Source organism: Triturus cristatus, chromosome 1_2, assembly GCF_964204655.1.
Source record: "Triturus cristatus chromosome 1_2, aTriCri1.1, whole genome shotgun sequence".
In the NCBI taxonomy this organism is placed as follows: Eukaryota; Metazoa; Chordata; class Amphibia; order Caudata; family Salamandridae; genus Triturus; species Triturus cristatus.
In genome coordinates this window covers 694,464,715-694,489,108 of record NC_140580.1, presented here as the reverse complement: position 1 = coordinate 694,489,108, position 24,394 = coordinate 694,464,715, and the positions used below count along the sequence as shown (strand labels likewise).

The following is a 24,394-nucleotide window of genomic DNA, read 5'->3' as shown; positions in this document are numbered from 1 at the left end:
AGAACTTCCGACCCATCTCCCTGCTCCCGTTCCCGGCGAAGATCATCGAAAAGGCCGTCAATAAACAACTGACCAGCTTCCTCGAGGAGAACAGCATCCTGGACCCGTCCCAGTCCGGGTTCCGCAGCAACCACAGCACTGAAACTGCCCTTATCGCCGCCACCGATGACATCAGGACCCTGCTAGAGAACGGAGAAACTGCGGCCCTCATCCTCCTGGACCTGTCAGCCGCCTTCGACACGGTCTGCCACCGCACACTACGAACACGCCTCAACGACGCCGGAATCCAAGAGAAGGCCCTGGGCTGGACCTCCTCCTTCCTCTACGGCAGAACACAGAGCGTCTGCCTCCCCCCCTTCTGCTCCGAAGCCACCAAGATCATCTGCGACATACCCCAAGGCTCATCCCTCAGCCCAACGTTGTTCAATGTCTGCATGGCACCACTCGCCACATCGCACGACGGCACGACCTCAACATCATCTCCTATGCTGACGACACCCAGCTGATCTTCTCCCTCACCATGGACCACCACACCGCCAAAACCAACCTCCACGAAGGAATGAAGGCTGTCGCCGACTGGATGAGGAACAGCTGACTGAAGCTGAACTCGGACAAGACGGAGGTCCTCATCCTCGGATCCATCCCCTCGGCCTGGGACGACTCCTGGTGGCTGACTGCACTAGGAACACCCCCAACTCCCACCGACCACGCACGCAACCTAGGGGTCATCCTCGACTCCACCCTCTCCATGACGAAGCAGGTCAACACCGTCTCCTCCTCCTGCTTCAACACCCTCCGCATGCTTTGCAGGATCTTCAAGAAGGGCAGTCACCCAGACCCTCGTTAGCAGTAGACTGGACTACGGAAACGCACTCTATGCAGGAGCCCCGGGCAAACTACTGAAACGGCTTCAACGCATCCAGAACGCCTCCGCACGCCTGATCCTCGACATCCCTCGCCGCAGCCAAATCACACCCCATCTGAGAAACCTGCACTGGCTCCCTATCAACAAGAAGATAACCTTCAAACTCCTCACTCATGCACACAAGGCACTCCACAACACCAGACCAACGTACCCCAACAGCTGACTCAGCCTCTACACCCCCACCCGCCAGCTCCGCTCCGCAGACTGCGCCCTCACCACCGTCCCCTGCATCCGAAGAGTGACCGCCGGTGGCAGATCATTCTCCCACCTCGCCGCCAAGACATGGAACACCCTCCCCATTCGCCTGCGGCAGACCGAAGACCTTCTGACCTTCAGAAGACTCCTCAAGACCTGGCTCTTCGAACAGTAGCAGCTGCATCCCCAGCGCCTTGAGACCCTCGTGGGTATGTAGTGCGCTTTACAAATGCCATGATTGATTGACTGATTGAATAATAAATTAACAATACATTAATTAACAATTACAACAAATACATAATAATAAATGAATTATAATTAATATAATTATACATCAATCAATTAGTAACACTTAATTACCAATTAATAATTAATTAACAAAAAATTAATTATCAATAACAATACATAAAAAATATTTATTAATTAATACTTATTAAATTATTTCCCACCCTATTCTCCTATAAACCCACAACAATACACATAAAAATTAACATAATTACATAATTAATGTAATGTTAAATTAATCAATTAATAAAAATGAATTAATAATTAATAATTAATTAACAATAAATTAATTAACAATACCAACAAATAAAAATATTAATACGTTAAATATAATTAATATAATGCTAAATTAATCAATTAATAAAAATTAATTACCAAATTATTAATTAATTAACAATAAATTTATAATCAATAACAATAAATAAAAACATATTAATTATAATTAAATTGCTTCCCACCCTATTCCCCTATAAACCCACAACCCGCTCTGATACTAAAACGCAAAATTTATTTAAAAACAAATTCTTATTTCTAAACATTTAATACATGTATTTAAAAATAATAAAAATACATTACAAAAAATGTTAAACATACAATATATATATTGATATTATTAACAACGATATTTTTGCTGACAATATTACTTACTTCGAAATTACTAATTTCGATATTACTTACTTCGATATAAAAAAATATATATATCACTTACCTTAAGGTTGATACTCTGGCCACCGATATTCTTGACATCGATATTCTGTCCCTGCGATATTAAAATCTCAATATTACTGTAGGTTGATAAAAAAAATCGATATTTTGACTGCTCACCTTCCCAGGGAGCTTTCAAAGCCTTATATTGAGCAGGTCTTGATGGAGGCTTCATTTCATGCAACACTTGCCTCAGGTTCTCAATGATTCTGAAGTTAAGGTATCTTGTGGGGGAAATTGTAAACACCCTTCATTCACTGTAATCTTTTTCCATTGTTTGACCCAAATACAGTGTGTAACCTAACCTTGATAATCATGTAATTTGTGGGTGTGTCCTCTGGAGGTGCCTCTTCACCCTTACAGACTGGAATTAGTTATGTTTCAAAACCACAAAACTTTATCAAAGCATTAGCAAACTTGCAAACTCAAATCATGAAATTAGTTGTAATCAATTATCAATGCATGAATGCATTAGCCAATATATTCAAAGAAATTCAAAGTCATATAATCAAAGGCATCCATTCAGGAGTGGCTCCTTCACTAGTGCAGAGGAGCATTGCCCCACTGATTTCTCCAGTGTGAGATGCAGAAACATAAAATGGTAATAACTTTCCGTTATTACCATTTTATGTTTGGTTGCGAGCGGGTGTGTCTGCTCTGCGAGCAGCCAGGGCCGGGGAGGAGTGGTGTGCCCACTCCTGAGGGCACAATGACTGTTTGGTTGGCCCTCTGGGGGCGCCAAAACCAGTCATGCACACTCTGCCCTTTCTCCATGCAGGCTGCAATGCAGCCTGCATGGAGAACATGGCATCCCCGTAAGCCCCATGCTGTGCTACGTCCCGACCAATCACAATGCTGCTTGCAGCGTTGTAATTGACTTAGGGGAGGGAGCCTAGCTGTCTGCTTCCTGTTCCTGCCGGAGGAAGGAGAGCAGGAGCAGGAGCCGAGAAGATGCGGGACCCGGCCAGCGACAGACCCCCCCTCGTACCTCCTACCCACGAGCCATGCCGGCCACAACTGCAACCATTATAAAATTGCATCAAAAGGAAAGTTAAGTAAGAGCAGTTCTCACATAAAGAGAGCAACCTACTCTGCTATGTCAGGGAAATGTTTGGCTAGGAAGTCAAAGAATGGGACCAGCTATAAAGGTGTCTAAAAGAATCTGCTCTACGGACAAGTGAAAGGGCATTTGCCTAAGGGTAAGGCAAAGAAGCTTTTGGAGAATCTTCTTCATTATGTTAGCCTAAATCACACAATTTCTAACATTTGAAAAACCTACACATAATTCCCAAACAAATGACCAATCAGGTTAAAGTACATGAACATAACGTGAATACATTATTTTCACAAACTACTAAAGAGTGAGCCCACTCTAAACGTCCTATGGACAGTTATCTGTGACATATTGAGATATATTTGTTTCAAGCTGTACTCTGGAGGTGCTCATTCTACAACGATTGTCTATAGAAAACATGCCACACCTGAACATAAAACAAAAGATATTTCTACAAGCCCGAGCACACACACAATATCATCCATTAGTTTTAGCAAAGCAATATAATGCACAAGACAGTATACAGTCAATCAATGGCCATACTGGGTGCCGGTGAGAGTCGCGGAAACACGTCTGAGCACAAAAGTGTGTACCTTCCTTTTTTCTGATGTGGAACTAACCTGGACAACTTATTATGTCTACGCAAGTGGATATAGCATTTAACTGAAGAGACATCAATTATACGTGAACTGAGAAACCTGAGAAACCTTTTTCCCTGCCTTCTTGGCCGGGACGGAAGTATAACCGGTCCAAAGCTTGGAGGAAGTCGTGGGTTACTCCCAGGCGACGAAACACGTTTTTGCTGGACCAATGGAAGAAAGAAAACTAAAATACAAACAACTGTATACTGTCTTGTGCATTATATTGCTTTGCTAAAACTAATGGATGATTTTGTGTGTGTGCTCGGGCTTGTGGAAATAGTTGTGTGATCCCCTTGGGTCGCAAAGTTTTGAGGGGTGGATGACTCCTCTCCCCTTGAGCACCAACAGATAGGTACACCAAGTAACTTTAGACCAGAATTAGTGAGCGCCACAACCACACAGGGGCATTTCATCCTGCATAGTTATTAACATAAAACAAAAGATACGTCATTTAAGATTGGTGGTTCAGTTGCTCGTGAAATAATGAAAGATACACAACATGGAACAAGATCGCCACCAGTCATTAGTATTTTAAAATGCGGCCTACATTAGGATTGGTCAATCTCAAAGTGAAAAAATACACAACCAATACATTTGCATGTGACATGTTAATGTCGGTATTGGTCTGACACATTTAATTATCAATCAATCAGGGGAAATGTAAGTGCGCTACTCACCCGTGAGGGTCTCAAGGCGCGGGGGGAGTCAGCAGAACTGTTTAGCCAAAGAGCCAGGTCTTGAGGGTCTTCCTTAAGGTGTTTAGGGAGGGGGTGTGTCTGATGTCTGCCGGTAGCTCATTCCAGGTCTTGGCTGCAATGTGAGAGAAAGATCTTCCGCCTGCTCTGGCTCTGTGAATGCGTGAGGTGTTGGCCAGTGCGAGGTTGGTCGATCGGAGGTTTCTTTTCGGTACGTGGAAGTTGATTCTGTCGTTGAGGTATTTGGGTCCGTTGTTTGTGTAGGGACTTGTAGGCATGAGTGAGGATTTTGAAGGTGACTCTTTTCTCAGCTTGGAGCCAGTGGAGTCTACGTAGGTGCTGGCTGATGTGTTTGTGCTGGGGGATGACAAGGACGAGTCTGGTGGCGGTGGTCTGTATTGTCTGGAGTTTGTGGAGTAGGGACTTGTTTATGCCGGCGTAGAGTGCGTTTTCATAGTTCAGTCTGCTGGTGATGAGTGCATGGGTGACTGTTTTCCTTGACTCAGGGGGGATCCATTTGAAGGTCTTGGATGCAGAGGGTGTTGAAGCAGCTGGAGGTGACGGCGTTGACCTGTTGGTTCATGGTGAGTGATGAGTCGAGTACAATGCAGAGGTTTTGGAGTGGTTTGAGGGGGTAGGTGGGCTTCCGAGGGCGGCCAGCCACCAGGTGCTGTCCCATGCTGAGGGGGGGGGTTCTGAGGATGAGGACTTTTGTCTTCTCTGCGTTGAGCTTCAGGCAGCTGTTGGTCTTCCAGACTGAGACGTCATGCATTCCTTTCTGGAAGCTGAGTTTGGCGGTGGTGGGGTCTTTTGTGAGGGAGAGGATGAGCTGGGTGTCGTCGGCGTAGGATACAATGTTGAGGCTGTGTTGTCGGACTATGGCTGTGAAGGGGGCTATGTAGATGTTGAAGAGGGTCGGGCTCAGTGATGACCCCTGTGGGACTCCACAGGGGATTTCGTGGGATCGGAGAGGAAGGGTGGTCGTCTGATCCTTTGACTTCTTCCGGTGAATACTGATCGGATCCAGTCCAGGGCTGTTCCTTGTATGCCGGCGTCGTGTAATCTGGCGACTAGTGTGAGGTGGGAGATGTGTTGAAGGCCGCTGATAGGTCGAGTAGGATGAGGACTGCGGAGTGGCTTTGGTCCAGGGGGGTGCGGATGTCGTCTGTGGCGGCGAGTAGTGCCGTCTCGGTGCTGTGGTTGCTTCGGAAACCGGATTGGGATGGGCCGAGGACAGCGTTCTCTTCGATGAATCGAATCAGTTCCCTGTTGACTGTTTTTTCTGCAACTTTGGCTGCGAAGAGGAGGAAGTCAAGATACTGAGTTGCAGAAATCCCGAAGGGCAGAAATGAATGCACTGAGAATTAACATCTTGTTTTAAGACAAAAACAGATATAAAATATGTTTCAGGATATGTAGTTGACAAAGACAATAGTTGTGCCTTCTGTCTGATGAAATCATCATCTTGTATGTGCTTGCACTTATTGTTGGTTGTATTACTTGAATTGCGAAATAAAGGCTATCTTTTAAACTTAAAAAGACAAGATTTACCAACGGTTATTGTCACAGTGGAATCAATGTTAAAACCCTAGTTCACAAAGAAGGAGGCCAGTAGGGAAGATGCCAGAAAGGGGAGGGAAGAGACAATGAATTCCCATAAGCCCTGTTTAATTTTAGATAGTTAAAGCACATCCAACTTTCCACTTTCAACGGACAATCAAATAATTGAGGTGCAAAAACATTCACACCACCAGCAATTTTTAAAATGATCTGAGCATCATCAGAATAGAGAAAAAAGTCAAGGCCGCAAGATTGAATCAAGTGAGCCGACTGAGTCATAATATTTTGAAGAGAAGAGGAGATAAATAGAAACTTGGGACACCTCACAGCTTAAAGTTATAGTGGTGGCAAAAGGCGCTAGTGATACATGCAAGGTTATATCTGCAGGAAAATAGTGCCACAACAGAGCTGTACCCATAAACGCCTTAAAACCCAATTCTTCCAATTTATTAAATAGAATATGGTGTCTCACCATATCAATGACAATATAAAGTTTCAACAATATCAGTAGAGCCTGGAGGTATAGTGGTATTATTTAGATCAGGTTTTTTTTACTCAAATATCTAGCAAAGTAACACTTTAAAACATTGGATATGGCATATTATGGGTTCAATGGAATTCCTGTTGTGAAAATACCACATCCAGAAAGGGTGGTTATTTCTGCATATGGTATTACAGCACAAATTCAAGATTTTTCTTTGAAATCGGAAAATACCTATCGAAACTGTGCTTTCACCCTGATTCTTGCAGGATTTTCCCTCGCTCTTTCTCCCCCCACACACTTTTCACCAGATTGTTCATGGTGAAATATATATAGGTAAACAGTTTGTGCAAGTGTGACATTAATGCCGTCCCGATTTATATTGTGGACGGTCCATCATGTATTTGATAGAGCTTTGGAAAAATAAACATGTTGAACAGTGGCGTAACAAAACTTGAGGGGGCCCATGCATAGTAGAAGGAGCCTCTCCACCCCCCAACCCAGTCAGGAGCACTCAGGTCGTGTACAGTGCTGACCAAGCCAGTGTACTGTGCTCAGGGGGCACTGTGGGGGCTAATGTTATGACACTGGTCTTGAACAACATTGTATCTTAAGTGTAGGTGATCCAATGGCTGATAGGGTTTTCTTAATGTACACAAATCACAGGACCCAAAGCACCAACTCCGATCATATCAGTTATAAACTCCTGATTATATTTATTGCCCCCTCTCTAGTTTTTACCTTAATCTGTAGACGAGCCAGTGCCAATAATATGATGTCTCTGACAGGTTAAGGTCTAATTCAAAATAAAATAGCCCTTTAATGGTAAACGTTGGTACATGAAGCAATATCCTAAGGAGTTTGATTTCCTACATCTGATCTGGATTTTCATTCCCCCACTAGATACTTTTGATAGCCACTCTCATTACGTTTGCTACAAAAGCCAGACAGGTGTTGTAAACAACTGACACTGGTTGTCTTTTAAAAGCTAGCAAGACCTGGAATTCTTGCCGAAAGATAAGGCAGCTTTTGTGTTTTGCATGAACAATTTTAACAGGTGAGTGAAACGTTTCTCCTCATTAGCATCAAAGGACTTTTTCTAACAACAAGGACATCCTACTACCAAACACTTCCTCTTTTATACATGCGGTCCGTATCATCTGTGATTGGTATTACAGTCTCAGTTATTTGGTTTTTTGGTTTTGGCCAGAATACCCGTATCATCAGAAGACATGAGTTAGTGCACGGTTCTAAAGTGGACCCACATGGAAAATATGCAAACGTTAGAGAGACTGTGGCAAGAGGTACGGATTGTCTCACATTTTGTAGTACTGCATTAAAATGTGCAGCTTCTTGAACAAGGTGTTAGAGTACTTGTTCTGAATCATGGGCTTTAGGGATACGCCCTTGGCACTAGGGTCCGATTACATGTTTGGCGGTGTGGCGGTGGGAACGCCCAACTGCCGCACTGGCAACCCACGTGAGAACTGCCTGCTGTATTATGACTATTTTAGTCACTGGTGAGCAGTTCCTTTGGAATTCCCATGGCGATGTCACCATGAGAACTTCAAAGGAAGTTGCAGCACGGCATGGACTGTGAAGATCATGCCGTGCTGGAACTAGGGTTGCATTCACACAGGGGGGCACATGTTGGCATGTTTTATCTGACTGTGTGCATCCACATGGGGTGTGGCCCCTCTGTGTTTCCTCACCGCCACTGTTTTCATGGAGAAAAAACACTCCATGAAATCAGTGGCGTGAGGAAAGTCGTAATATGCTTGGTGGAACCGTGGTTGTCCTGCCAAGCATATTACTGCCTCAAGACTGCCACGTCACTGCCAGGGAACGACAGTTCCCTGGTGGAGTTGGTGGTTCAAGGACGGCACAACCACCAAGGTCATGATGTAGCGGTCGTAAGACTGCCACCGCCGCCCCACCATGAGTCTGGTGGTCCGAGGACCATCAGACTTGTAATAAGTGTCTTGTTGGGGTGGACACCAGAGGTAAATTGGGGTTGTAAAGGGTGCATAGAAAATAGTTATGTTCTTCTGCCAAACAATCCCTTCTGGGCACCTGGGATGAATACCATAGACTTTGGCAGATAACAATGATGGAGATAGTGTCTTATTATATTTTATGGACCTGACGGAATTTCCAAAACAATGGAATGCATTGTTCTACTTCTTAATGGGTGCCAGATAACTTACATACCTAAGGACTTTAAGGGTACTGAAGTTTCAACCTCAGGAGTAGGTCAGACAGATAACATCTGGAGCATTTGAGAGGTCCTACTTGCTGACTTGATCACATTTTTCACTTGTGTGTACTTGGGTTTATTTATAATGTAATGCATCAACGATCTCCCAGGGCTGGGATATGGATGTGGTGGCAAATTCCTCTGTAGTTCATAAATCCCTCTTGGGTGCTATTGTCTATTTGAAAATAAAATTCCATTGAATCCTGAAGCGGACCTCTGTGATTTTGCTTTACATAAGTCAATAATCGTACAGCACTGAAGTACAAATGTAAACTTAGGAACACAAGAACACATCCCTAGCTCACCCCATAACAACATCAACATGGTTGATCATATACCCATCTGAACCAAGGTTAATTTGTTTGCCATAATGTATGTATGTCTGAACCTTGTAATCACAAATCCCCGCCATTATTGAAATCTATTTTTGAAAAAATCTACTAGAGGTTTGAATATTTAAATTATTAGCAGCATCAAGGCATAGCAATAGAGTCCAATGCGAGCTGTTTATGGTAATATATTCATAATAAAATATGAGAAGACATATTGTGATGATACTAAAGAGTATCAAGAAGTGGCTCAGATACACTGATTACATGCTTCACATATGGGCAGATTCTGAATTACACATTGCATCCATGTAATTTGCTTATTTTGAAACACATGAATCATGATGAACACATTTAGAATTTTCTATTATTAACAAATATGACCACAAATGGATATTCAAAGTTTTTTAGGTCTGGCAATAGGCAAGAACGTTTTATTTTAATAGAACTATAGGTATAATACACTTACTTATGAAAACTTTCCGCCAGCTCTTATCATCCATTGGACTGTTGTGGTGTCATTCACATATTTCCACTCCCTACAGCATACAACATTGGGCTATAGTTCAGCTCAATTAATCAATCAATCAGGGTTGGTAAAGTGCAACTACTCACCCGTGAGGGTCTCAGGGCACTGGGTAGAGGGGGGGGGCTCCATTTAGTGCTGGGTTCATCCAAAGAGCCAGGTCTTGAGGTCCTTCCTGAACTGGGGCAATGTGAGAGCTTGCTGGAGGTGGAGGGGGTGGTCTTTCCATGCCTCGGATGCGTGGTAGGAGAAGGACTTTCCTTTCATTCTGGTCTTGTAGATGTGTGGGACGGTGGCCAGAGAGAGATCGGAGGTGACATTTGGGTGCGTGGAAGGATAGGCGGTTGTTCAGTTATGTGGGTCCGGTGCCACTTCAGATATTATCTAACTTCACCAAGCCTTTCAGCATTCTGTTCTTTCACCAAGAGCACATCCACATACAAAATAGTTCCCCTCAGTGCAGGAATGACTATGACTGTCGTATTTCTCACAGTTTAGTGGGCCACACATGTAGCTCTCCTTATTCACAAAAAGAAGGTATATGTATGTTACAATTTATAGAGAAAAGCAGAATGGGCAGGTGATGCTTACTCTTCTCTCCAATGAGTTGTGTTCTATTAGACAGTGGGAGGAGTCAGACAAAACCTGTCAGAGGACCTCTCATAAGCTGGGGTAATATGAATGAATCTCTAACCTGGTTCCCAGAGACAGAAAATGCACCCAATGTTTGTTGTTTGCAATCGTCTGTCTAAAAATATATGTATCAGAATAATGATTATTATACTAATGCTCAGCAGTCAGAACAAATGCTAGAGTGAGCCCAAAAAATGCTACAAACGTATTCCTTCAAACATCCCTATTCTGTTAGTTTAATCCCTACCTAAATTGCTTACGCATTGCCAGTCATATAGTTACTGGGCTCTATCATCTAACTTTTAGCATGCCAAGTCATGTTTTAGTTTCCCCACATGTCTTATGTTGGTGATGGGTCTGCACTGTGAATTCAATCATTTAGCATGCTCCCTCAGCACTGCAACCAAGTGTGACACGCATGCCGGTTTCTGACATCATTTTTTACCGAAGGTTCCAATAATTTCCAAGAGAGAGAGAAGGGGGCCTCCTGCTCAACTCATACATTACTACTTTTGCATGCTAACATTGCCTGTTAGACCTGCCATCCTTAGTGTGGTCTTCCCTCAAACTTTTTGCCTTAACCACTCCTGTTTTCTGAAAATCATTTTTGTTGGCAGAAGGAGTCTGTGCACTTTATTGCAGCTAACTAGTGCTAATGTGCTTGTGCTTTCTTCCTTAAACATGGAAAAAATGGCCTACACCTGTTTGGCACATTTAATTTACTAGTGAGTCCCTAGTAAAGGGTGCTACCCAGGGCCTGTAAGTTAAATGCTACTAGTGGTCCTGCATCACTCAGTGTGCCACCCACTGGAGTGTCTTAGGCCTGCCATTACAGTTTGTAGTGCAATTTTAATCTGCCAGTTCAACGTGGCCAAATAAACGTTTTCCAGGCCAAAACCTTCCTTTTTATACAAATAAGTAAACTTATTGGAGCCCCTAAACAGCCCATAAGACAGGGTGCATTGTATTAAAAAAAAGTAGAGCATGTGTTCTTAAGATTTACATGTCCTGATAGTGAAAAACTCCTAAATTCATTTTTTACTACTGTAGGGCCGACCACTCCCATAGGATAACATTTAGTTACCTTATGACATTTAATACGTTTTAAGTTTTGATTGGGAACTGGTAGGACATTCATGTTTGGACTCAAATGAATTAGATAGTGAGCCATTCCATGGTCTGAACCTGGGGACCACACTCCCGTTGTCCCTCTCAGTATCAAAAGGATTTATGTCATTGTCCTCTTCCTCACCACTACTAGTGGCTTTCTTCAATTCCTCCTTTTTGGCAGTCATGCCTAATCCAATGTCCCTTCGCCTGCAAATCCCTTTTAAATCCTTAATTTTTTGTTTGGTCAGGGTAGTTAGATCAACTGCCATGTTATCCATTTGTAATCCTTTGCAAAAATGTTTTGCCATTGTATGAAAACTGGTTATCGATTCCTTTGGCTTTTGAAAGAACAGTGCCTAGTACAAACAAAACTTTGGCAAAACATCTGAAACTGTTACTTTACCTCTACTTCAGTATGTCCTTTCTGTAGTTGCCACCTTTTTAATTGTCTGGTACAGCTTAACACAAGTTCTGAATCCCACCACTGGGCATCAATGTGAGGATCTGGGTGTGTTATATGATATGCCGTGGGGCCTTATCGTGGAATACACTCACAAACCCTGTATTCGGTCCAGTCAGGCTCATTTGTAAACCTTTAAGCTCAACCCTGCGTAGCTGTGGCTTCGAGCAGCAAGGCTAAACAAAAGAACTGTGTGTAAAGCATTGAACAGCACTAAACAACAAAAGTCGTGCAACAAGAAAAAGACAAGGCAACAATTCATAAAAATAGAGCACATTTTTTCAAAGTTTTAAAGCCTTTGATCATCAAAGTCCACCGGAGGATTCCAGAGATACAGATTTTTGGAGAAATAAATACTTTTAAATGCAACCTCAAACAATCACTGATCAACAAAAACATTGCAAATGTTTGAATAGTTTAAAACAGTTAGTTCTGCGACTCGAGCCTGACTTGGGTGACCAAGCCCAACAGAACGGAGGTTTTGAAGTCCAGTAAGGTTACTTTGGACAGTTACCTGGCCACCAGAACCTGAATACTCTGCAGTCAGTAATCGTTGCATAGCAGCATGCACCGGGTGTGTAGAGGCGATTTTCAGTACTGTGTAATGGCATTCTCTCCGCATTTCCCCAATATACAGCACAACAGAGTAGTACCATGAGATCCATCCATGCCGGAGAACAAGAGAGGCGGAGGGGAGCTCAGGTCTCATTACTCGGTGACATCCTACCAATTCCCGCCCCCTCAATTGGGACGCATCCGTTGAATTAGTGGCGTGAAAATCTGAGGCTGATTGGATTGGGAAGGTGCATTATGTCTGTGGGTGTGACAACAGATACGTCTGAAGGGGACTCCAAATGTCAATCGGCCTGGATGCGGAAGGGAGGAGTTCTGCATAACGAAGTACAGTGTCCTGACAATGAACCATGTCTCTGATCCAATCCTTAAATTTAGGAGCTCTGCCCCTCCCCCATCTACATGCTATGAGTCTCTTTGCCATGAGAAGGGCAACTGTGGCAAATCTACGAACCGGCTTCTTAATAGTTTTTGTGTAGCCCAGGAGTGCCTGCGCCGGAGAGGGCAACAGCGGGACGTCTATCATCTCCGAAATGCCGGAATATACGTGTTGCCAATAAGTGGCTATTTCACGGCATCCCCACGCCATATGAAGCAAGTCTGCTGCGGGAGCGCGGTACCGCCAACAGAGATCCTCCTCCCGAAGGCCCACCCTATGCATGTGCGCTGGAGTACAATACAGCCGATGTAGGAATTTATAATGAATTACCCTAAACTTACTACTGGAGGAGATTTGTTCGGTTTGCAAGCAGCAATAGCTCCAAAGTTCGTCATCTATGGGCTGACCTAATTCCTCCTCCCATTTGGCCCGTGCCCTGCAAGACAAGGAATCTGGTGAAGTGCGTAATGAGTGGTATAGGGTAGAGACCGCGTGCGAAGGAGTGACAGCCTTGAGTAGCTGATGGAGGGGCTCTAAAGTGGGTGGTTCGCTAGGAAATTCCCCCGTCAGTGCTCGGATACCGCTACGAAGCCTAATATAAAGTAATGTGTCCATGGAGGTCGGGGCAAGGCCAGCGAATAAATGTGTCTGGGAGCGGAAGAGGCCATCATGATAGAGATCCCCCCATGTCGTAATATGGAATTTGGCCATAAAGCTTTTAAACAATTGTTCTTGTAAGAGGGGCAGCAGGGGGTGGTCTGCCAGGGGAAGCAGTGGAGAATAGAGCAGTGTCGTGCGGGTGAGTTTCGCTATGTATCGCCACGCTAGAATGGAACTTGAAATCGTGGTGCGGTATGCCGTTCGTGTCCCTGGCGCACTAAATATTGCTCCTTCCAGTGGGATAGGATCCGCCAACCAATGTTCCACCGCTGTCTGTGGTAGGAAGGGAGTGGGGTGGATCCAGTGATGAACGAAGTGGGCTTGCGCGCTATAATAGTACATCTCAAAGTTCGGCAGGTCAAACCCCCCCTGCGCGAAAGGACGAGTCAATGTCTCCCAACCGAGACGCGGCCTCTTCCCTCCCCAGACCAGTCAAATAAGCTCAGAGCGCAGGAGTTGAAAAAAGGACCTGCCTGGATAATATGGGATATTTAGGAAAAGGTAGAGGAGCTTAGGAAGAACCACCATCTTGATGAGGGAGGCTCGGCCTGCGAGAGAGAGAGGCAGCGTGATCCACCTGGCCACGCAGGTCTGAACATGATCAAAAGTGCGGCCATAGTTCAGCCGCATCAACTCCTCACGATCACGAGAAAGAAGTATGCCCAGGTATCTAACTTCATCCACCTCCCATCGTAAGGGGTATTCCAGCTGGAACGGCTGAGCAGCCGCGGTCAGCGGAAAGACAGTGGACTTACCCCAGTTAATATGAACACCAGACATGCCCGCGAAGCGAATAAACTCCCGAAGGATGGGGTTGAGGTTAGTGGCGGGATCACGGATGTATAGTGTGATGTCATCCGCATATAAGGAGATCAGCACCTCTCGCTGGAGACAGCGCAACGCCTTGTCCCGGTGATGTTGCCGGAGCCGGGCAGCCAGCGGCTCCATTGCCACCACGAACAATAACGGAGATAGGGGGCACCCCTGACGGGTGCCCCGCGATACCACGAAGGCCTCCGATATCCGCCCATTTATCCCCACCCTAGCGACCGGCCGGTCATATAGGATATCGATCCAGCGTGTGAAACCTAGAGGGAATCCCATGTTGCGCAGGATACAGTGCAGATAGTCCCATTCCAGGGAGTCAAAGGCCTTGGTGGCGTCCAAAAAGACCACCACCAGTGGCAAATCAGGGTCTACATTGTGCATAATGGAGAAAAGCGTCCGAAGATTATTGGAAGTGGCTCTGCCAGGGGCAAACCCCACCTGATCCGACAGCACCAGACCACCCAGTAACAGCTGTAAACGGTTGGCTAGTACCTTGGTCAAAATTTTTGCGTCACAGTTAATTAAAGAGAGAGGGCGGTAAGAGTCACAAGATTGAGGCGGTTTACCCGGCTTTAGCAGGGAGGTGATCAGCGCTTCCTGCATTGATGGAGGGAGCGCACCAGACTCATGCGCCTCCAAAAAAACTTCTCGGAGTACCGGAGCTAGGATATCTATATAGGCCTTATAAAAATCCATGGGCAAACCGTCCAGCCCGGGGGCCTTCCCAGGTGCCATCTGATTGATCGCATCTCTAATCTCATCCAGGCCTATGGGTTCCGCCAAAAACTCCCGCTGACGATCCGAGAGCCAGCCCAGGGTGAGCTCCCTCAGGTAGTCGTCCATGTCCAGTGCTCTAGTGGTAGAGTAGAGTGTAGAATAGTGTGTAGTGAAAGCCGCCAGGAGCGATTGTGTGTCGCGTATAGGAACCCCCTCCTCCCCCTCCAGTTCTAACACAAAATTAGAGCCGCGCAACGGGCGGACCGCACTCGCCAAGGATCTACCGGGTCGCTCACCCTCCCCGCACGCCCGAGCTCTGAAGTATTTGCCTCGGAAGTGTACCTCTCTGTCAGCAGTGGAAGTGTATGCTGACATCGCCGCACGGTACTGCGCTTGCGCATCTGTGTTGACGGCATAGTCTGGACTAGTTTCCAGAGTATGTAGCGTGGATTCCAAATTATGTAGTGTAGCGCGTAAGGCCTTCAACACCCCGGAGCTCTTAGAGATGCACCCTCCACGAATCGTGACCTTCAGTGCTTCCCATAGGGTGGCCGCGCGGTCTACCGATCCCTTGTTGCGGGAAATGAAGTCTTCTAGTTCCTGACATAGTTCGGATCGGAAAAGTTCATCGAGTAAGATGTTGGGCTGGAGTCGCCATGTCGGGGATCTACCCATTATGTCCGGTAAGCGGAACTTGGCGAGCACCGGAGAATGGTCAGAGAATGTGCGGCCTACGTGTTGCACCGTGACTAGGGAGGGGGCCAATGCCCTATTTACCATAATGTAATCCAGTCTGGCCCATGTGGCATAAGCAGTATTCCAGTGCGTGCCCTCCATGGAGGTCGGGTGTAAGTGGCGCCAGGTATCCATGACATCTTGAGTGTCGCAAATGTCCCTCAGGTATTTGTGTGCGTTATTATAGTGGCAAGCAGATGGGTTGGATCTATCCATGGCAGGGTCTAAGACAGCGTTGAAGTCACCTCCCCAGATGAGGTGCGTGGAGCCTACCTCACGGATCCTGTTCCAAAGAGCAATGAAGCTGCTCGGGTCATCGCAATTGGGACCGTAAGAGCAAGCCAGGGTGACAGTCTCGATGCCTATCCTGCACCACGCCATACAATATCGGCCCTCTGTATCCGTAGCTGTACCCAGGGGAACGTAAGGAACACCTCTTTTTAAGAGAATAGCAGTGCCTCTTGCATAGGATGAGTACTGCGCGAGAATCGAGTGCGCAGCCCATCTGGCAGCAAAGGATCCCCTACGGAGAGGGTCCATATGTGTCTCCTGCAGGAAGACCACCTGGACATTCAGTCTATCCAAGGCACCCAAGATTCGCCTCCGCTTCCTCGGGTCTCCCAGTCCCCTGACATTCCAAGAAATAGCGGTGAGCAGTCCCCCCCCACCTAGCTCAGTGTGTGCGGCGTGCGTTAGGTCCGCGGACATGGGAATCCCAGGTCAATAAACCCACCCGGCGGCTGCTCCAAATGTGCAGTTGTCTATTAAAGGTGGCATACTGTGCTACATCAACAAGTATACGTGTAATGCTCATGCTGAAAAAAAACAAGCCCAAAACAAGTCCCTGAGAACCCACCCACCCACCCACTCCGACATCCCAATCATGTCGGGCATCTCCCCCACCCCTTACAAACCTACAATAGCTTGTCATTCACTCATTGGGGAACACCCAAGTGGGGGACACCAGGGGTCCAGACCCGCCATCCCACTCCCCCGATATTGCACCCGCTGTCCCCTGGAGCCAAGATCCAGCGGAAAACACGGGAGGGGGAGGTTGGTCCCAGGGCGCAAGCAAGTTGAAACATCATCAAGGAACCATCAAAAGGAAAGGCAAGGCCAAACAAGTGGTAGCTCAACCATAAAGGGCGTGAGCACAGAGTCGAATACTGAACAGCAATATAACTTCACAAAAAGGCAGAGGCAGAGCAAGTTCACATCAAAAGAGCATCAACAACGGAGCATAATGGCAGCTGGAGATCCCCAGTCAGTCAAGGGCAGAAGTGGACGATCGGGATCTCGCACTCCCCGAAGGGGATCGGGCCAGTTCAATAGATCTTTTGTGGTCTTTCAGAAACAGTTCAACCTGGGCTGGATCCTGAAATATATGGGGCTTGCCATGATGGACTACTCGTAGCCGGGCCGGGTATAACATGGAGTATTGAAGTCCATGTTGAAGCAGTCGTTTCTTGACCTGTCCAAATTTACGACGCGCATCTTGCACAGATTGTGTAAAGTCTGGAAAGAAGGAGAGCGTGGTATTTTCAAAAAGGACTGGTTGTTTTTCCCTGGCAAGTCGTAGAAGGGTATCACGATCCCTGTAATTCAAAAAGCGGATAACTACAGGCCTCGGGGGTGCTTCGGGCACGGGGCGAGGGCCCAAAGTGCGGTGAGCCCGTTCCACCACCAGCTGTGGAGAGAAGGCGTCCGCGCCGAATAGGTCAGAGAGAAGTTTCTCGATGAAGAGTTCCATCTTGCCCACAGAGGTAGTCTCTGCCAGACCAATAAGGCGTACGTTGTTACGGCGCGATCTCGCCTCTAAGTCCTCATTTTTATCAGCTATTACTTTCAGCAATCTCTCCATCTGCGATACCTTGGACGTGGTGGCCGTTGCTCCATCTTCCAGCCCGGAGATCCGCTGTTCCGCCTCCTTAACCCGCTCCTCTTGCTGGTCCAGTCTGTGCACCACGGAGTCCAGGCGGCGCGACATATCATCGATCTTAGAATCAATGGAAGTGAGGCTGGTCTGCATATTCAGGAGAAGCGCTTTCCAGTCCACCTCTTCTGCGCCACCTCCATCAGAATCGCAGTCTCCCGGCGGTGGGGCGCGGGATTTTTTGGGTTGAGCTTCGAATGGGAGCCGGGATTGTTTGGCGTGTTTGGCGTCCGTCTTCCCCATTATGTCGGTTGGCCCCCTAGCCCCTAAGTCTGATCACCAACACGGAGCAGCCCCACTAGTACAGTTAGTGCCTGGACGTGTCTGGCAGCAAGAGAACAGGGCTGTACCCTGGTCACTACTTACTGTGACTCGCTCACGAAGCCAGCAAAGCGGAGGGCCCACAGACATCCACCACGCGCCAGAAGCAGTGGTCCGTGCAGGAAAGGGGCCCCGATCCCTGGCGGTAATCCCAGTCAGGTGCCTCCCGCACGGACAGTATCACCCAGAGCCCGGATAAGTGGCGGAGTCCTCATGTCGAGCCTTGTGGGGGGGGGCACCAACAGCCGAGATAGCGCACCCCCCGCCGCATCCAGGGCCGTCCGGAGCCAGATGGGTTTTCTCCTCGCCGGCCCTTCAATTCGCGCTCAGTCTCACGATGGCAGCCCTGCAACCTCACGCCTCCAGCAAGGCCTCAGCCCGCCCCCGCCTTACCGGTGTGCCTGGAGGTCTGTGTTGGGTATGGGAAGTCCCCGCAGGAGCGTCGGATTCCGGTCTCTTCCCTCGGCCTCGGCCGCGCTCCGCGGCCTAGCGTGCATGTTGGATCCCCGCCGCAGCGTGTGCACGGCAGCCGGCCTCCTCGCTCCAGACAAGCAGCTACAGCAGCCGCGGGGAGTTCCGGCGATCTTTGCTGGCGAACCACCGGCCAGAATGGTCCTCAAGTCGGTATAAGTGTTCTCCGTCAGCTGCCCATCAAGTAGAGCTGGTCAGAGTCGTGTCCCTCAGATGTAGGATGGACTAATGGAGAATCTAAGCGCCCGGCTGGCGAGAGCCTCACGGATGTGCGGCCATGTCGGTCTGGCGCCCTCTAGTGCCCCCTTGATCCCTTAGTCCATCGGTGGGTTAAGGCATCTTTGACCATGGCACTTGGGGTCCCACAACGTCTTGTTTGAGAACGTAGAAGGCCAGCTTCAGCGGAACATCTGCAGTAACAGCAAATATCTTTCGTGGGGGCTAGTGACATCTTGGGCAAAAAAGTTGTTTCTCTGATAGCAATCCCAGGTTTGGCTATATCGAGTTTGTCCCTTGGTAGGCCTAGCAGCAGCCAGCGTTGATCCCTCAGGAGTAGCTACTGCTTTGTCGGTTTGGGCTTTGTCAGCTTTAATGTTCCTGATGCTGTTCCAGAAGGCCAGCCAACTGACCCTTGGAGTCACTGCTTTAATCTGGGGATGCAAAGTAACTTTTTCCCGAGCAAGGAGTCACTAACACAGTCCAAACTCACTAGCCCAAATTCAGCAAGCGCAGCCCTACCGACAGTGCATCCTGCTCGGTGTGTTGTCACAGGTGGCCCGTCAGAGGCGGCTTTACCTTTGAAGCCCACCTTTTGGACTAACATTCGAGCAGCCTTCGTGGGAGAGGAGGTCACACCTAACTCTGCAGCAGCTGCCTTTGTTCCTTTGCCTGGAAGTCTTTCACATGTCTCCCCAGGCGGGGAAAAATTGTCTGTGTGCCAGGGCCTTTGTGAGGCCACTGGACTAGCTGGGGCACAGAGTGGCAACTTTCTAAAAGTCGCTTAACTTTAATAGTGGCTTAAATCTTGACCTGGGAATCAAGTTTAATGCCACAATTAATTTGATAACTTACAGTCCCAGTTAGGTAGTCCCATTTAGAAGTTAGCCAGACTGGGATACCAGCCTGTAACCCTGTAGTAGCCAATGGAGCTACTAACGTTTCTCAGCAAAACAACAACTTCAGGGGTTTTGCTTCTAAGACATATATACACCTATATGTCTATATTAGCATTATACAACTCCCTGCCATAAGGCTCTAGTCTAAAGGACTTCCTTTAAGGGGACTTACATATACTGTTAAGGGAAGGGGTAGCTTTGCCATTTATGTAATGGCAAAGTCGAACTTGCAGTGTAAAAACTGCTCTTCCACTATGGAGTGGCAGGCTGGGAGCCATTTTGTACTTTGTCACACTCAGGGTGGCACAAACAGTGCTGCACCCCTGGGTGGACACTCTGCCTTACATGCCCGTGGTGCCCTGGGTAGCATATACTAGGGACTTATCAGTAAGTCAGCACTTGCCAATTAAGGACATCCAATTCGACACACCTTTTATAATGGGTCAAAACACTGGCACTGAGGTCTGGTCAGCAGGCCTCAATGCACTCTCAAAGTAAGAAAAAATAGCAGCTAGTGGTCCACATGGGGGCACAAAGAGGGGGGAATCTGTAGAAGCCTGTGTCCTTACATTGGTAAAGTCGGAATTTAAGTCACACTTCTGAAAATGCCATTTTTAGAAAGTTGGCATTTTCATGTCCTAACCATTTGGTGCCTGCTGCCAGTATTCTAGGTCACATGACTGTGAATAGCTCATCTGTTGGGCTTTGGGTATTCCTCCTAGACAGTGTGACAAAAGGGGACTAGTTGTTGGCAGGATGGGCTATCCTGCCAGGAGGACTGGAAGTGGAGCTGTTCCCTGTCCCCACATACACTTAAAAGGGTTGCCTCAGACCCTCACAAAGGAACCTGCCACTAGTCTTTGGTTACCCCAGAATTCTTGAAGCTTTGGCGGGGGAAGGAAGGAATGTTCAAGATCTAGATGTGGGGGTAGCCTAGAAGACTCCCTCACTTCAAAGGCTGGCACTAGGTACACATTTTGGACACTTAGAACAACTCTTCAGTACACTCCTGGGCCTCTGGAAGACTTCAGAAGGACTGTCTGGACATCAGCGGACTGCCTTGCTGCTACCAGAGGACTGCCCTGCGGCTTAAGGCCTGCCTTGCTCCTCAGAGGACTGACCTGCTGCTTGAGGCCTGCCTATTTCTAGAACCCAGGACTACCAGGGATACTCCAATGACAAGTTAGCAGGTCACCTCTGTAGCTACAGGAACATAACAAGCTCCAGAGTTCTTGTACCTTGTAGTTGGCCTCTGCTGGAGTGAGTACTAACCCACCCAGGTGGTGCCTCCCAAGTCCTGGAGCCTTGAAGGGCTGTTAGAGTTGCTGTTAAAGCATAACCATAAACGCTGGGGGCAGAAGAACCGTTATAAGACCAGGACCTACCTGCTTGTCGATTAGCCTAAGGTGCTTCTCTGATCCGCTTGACTTTTCAGTAGCTCCCACTATGTTCTTGTCTGCATCAGTAAAGCGTGTTCAGTGAGACCTCCGAGTGACAGTATCCGCCATCATGGAGCCCTCTTTGGCTACAGCTTTAGCTTCAACCCTATGGTGGTTTTCAAATTCCAAAAAGTTGTCTCAGCCTGAGGTACAAATCTTCTCCGGGCTTGACGTTGACAGGCTTTCATTGAGAACGATGACTTCCTCAGCCTGGAAACCGCACTGAGCTTTTTCCTGCCATTGTCGACGGCTTCACCGAGACTTCTTTCAGTGCTCCCCAGCGATGACAACTCCTCCTTGGACACAGCCTGCTGCCCTGCCCTCCTGAACTCTACCTGGACTTTTCTTCAATACATTTTCTAAGTTGGAAGTTAAGCTGAGACCGGACCCAATCCACCTCGTGTATCCGACCCACACTTCATTGCGTTCGGCCTTAACTTTTGACTTTGCCCTAGGCTTGTGTGACCAGATACCTGCCTTGCAGCTTTGATCTTTTAGGCACTAGATTTCACTAAAAACTTTACAATTTCATAACTCTGGTACTACTGATTGAATTTAAGATGCATATGTGTAATTTTTGTTATTAATGTATCCTATTTTTCTAAATTTGTTTGAAATTTTTCTTGAGTTGTGTTTTCACTTTATTACTGTTTGTGTGTTTCATAAATACTTTACACTGTGCCTCTAAGTTAAGCGTGGCTGCTTTGGTGCCAAGCTACCAGAGAGTCAAGCACAGTTTAATTTAGTGACTTTGTGTTTCACCAAGACAAGGATTGCGGTTGTTTTTTTAGAAGGTTTTTAACCCCCCCTCAGTTATTAACCCAATTTCTTCAAAGCCTCTTGGCAGAAATGTGTGGAAGGCAAGCAAATGTAACAGCTTCTGCTTCCTTCCAATAAGAAGGCGAGATGGACATGTACCTGTAAATGTAGCGTAAATGTAGCATGCAGAGCAGAGAAATTGTAACGTTTCCCCCTGTGCCTTTTACATGATGGATTTCAAACAGGTGTTTCCAAAAATAAAAATATTGAAATTGAGTTCACATTTGTGAGCATTACCATTCAAAGAGTTAGTTAATTTTCTCTGTTCTAAACCTAGCTAAATACTAAACACTAATTCACTCATGTTATCACAGAACCAGACCTGTCTTGTATGTTAAGGAAAAACCTTGCCACACACAACATGGCAATGTGTGCTTTTTGAGACCAAAGAACATTTTTGCTTTTAGACATTTTATTATGTTGGCATGGGATCGACAGCCACCCCAACAATATAGTTATTAAAAATATGACAAAAGAAGCATTGACAAATCCAAAAGGTTTACAGCCAATGCCAGGCAAAGTACTTGTCTCAAAAAGCTTCTTATCACAGTACATTATTTGCACTATAGCCTATATCCTTCCATTTTGAAACACAGACATGCTGTCCCCCAATTCATAACAGTAATTGGAATACTTACCTCAGGGATTTTGCAACTGATCATTAAATGTAATCCTGATAACTTCTAAATCCATTTAGTTATTACTCCTGGGATCGACAAGATCTCTAAATCGTCTATTGTGTCGCCCTGCATAGTAATTTGTTATAACAAGTAAAAATTGAATGAAATAAGTAAAGTAGATTGTTACACGTTTCTTACTGCACAGGGTTGCCAAATTATTCCTACTTTGTGGAAGAAGATGAAATATGTCCTAAGCAACATGGCTGCTACAAGCGAACAGGCGTCTGTGACTGCTACACCAAAAACACCTGCATTGATGACTTTAGGTTCCACAATTACGACATCTGCTACAAACATACAGACGAAGGTAGATGGCTGTACTTTGTTTCTGTTTATACTTTTTACGTTTTGCTGTTAATATCTCAGGTGGAAATATTAAAAAATCAAAGGTTGCATAAAAATGGTACATAGAAATACAAAGCAGGAAATTAGGATGAGGAGGGTGAGTGGGACAGAACAGAATTTAAAAGAATTGCAGAAGGGATCATTGAGACTTCAGGTCGATTGATCCTAACCAGGCATGATATGGACTGCAGTGAATAACAGAATTAGTTTTACTGAAAGGTACACACGGGGCTTTATTCCTCAAATACGAGCACAGGAGTCTGATTTGGAGTTGAGTGTTAACCAACAGTCCTCCTGTTTGTAGTGCAAGTGGTAAACTCCAAAGTGGAGGATATTCTGCCAAACGAGAATCCTCCATCAGAACTACTTGTGCCATAATATCCCAGTGAAAAAAGGTGATTCTGATGGAGGATTTTCCATTCCACAAAATTCTCCAATTACAACTCTACAACTTTACTTTGTATTTAAAACTATGGATGTCTTCATCGTGGAGGTTCGGGTTGTCTGCCTGTAAAGGTGGTCTAATTTCAGGCATGCTGAAAATCTGAGTTTACATCCAGAATCCTGACATATTAGTATTTTTCAACAGGCAGCAGCAACCAACTATATAGCTGGGTTAAATATTTTTTATGTTAGAGAGTTAAATTCCGGCGGAGCTGCATGAAAGATGCAAGAACTGTTATGATGCATATACTGGACAAAATTGATTTAGATGTGTATTCTAAGTCATCTCACTGCATCATATAAAAAATACCGGCATAAGGTAAAGGCAAACGGTGTCAACATTGACCCTCAACTCTCTTCTGTCCCAACAACAGAAATCAATGTCAAATAAGATAAAATACATGTTTTGCACTTGGAGATATTGTGTAGTATTTTAAGAAAATGTTGTTTTAGGGTCTTACATGAGGACACCTGAACCACATCACCAAAGATGGTTTGCACTTGAGCCTAATATTGCGAATAATGTTTACGAGGCCACAAACTCTCTTTGTGTTACGATTTACAAAACAAACGACACAAGAATAATTTTGAATAAGAAAACTGTTGCTCTTTTTAGTAAAATTATATTTGGGTGGAATCCTGAGCTAAATTGTGCATTGACTTATTTAAAATATATCTGGGGCTCACATTGGGAACTTTCAAACTGCTATCACTATAAACATTGGGCCTGATTCACAAACTACAATTTAAAGTACGTTTTGTAGTACTACAAAATGTACTACAAAAGGTATGTTTTACCCATACTTATGTGTTCTGGGTTCTCCGTACTGACTGCAGAGTTTCTGCCAACGTAAGTATAGCTTTTAGTAGTAAATGTGGGAAGCTCACAGGGGAGTGGACAGGACGAGGGAACGGGAATTGGGGAAATAGGGAGAAGAAAGGTGTTCAGGGAGGAGTTTAGCGAGGTACATCGCCCACCCGCAGAAGTATAAGCCAATTGCTTTACTTTAGGGGTGGTGACATGTAACTTACACTTTGTAGTATATTTACAATCTGAGGGCCTGATCTTGTATACGTTT

The 24,394-nt window shown here is 46.1% G+C and overlaps 1 protein-coding gene across 2 annotated transcripts in view; it reads left to right on the top strand.

Annotated features, from left to right (window-relative positions):
• Positions 1-24,394, top strand: part of LOC146867847 (cysteine-rich motor neuron 1 protein-like) — a 303,005-nt gene that overhangs the window by 78,691 nt on the left and 199,920 nt on the right. For both annotated transcript variants that reach the window (XM_085608553.1, XM_085608552.1), the window contains one exon: positions 22,672-22,833. In XM_085608553.1, coding sequence (XP_085464679.1) covers positions 22,672-22,833 — 162 coding nt within the window. The remainder of the gene's footprint in view (positions 1-22,671; positions 22,834-24,394) is intronic.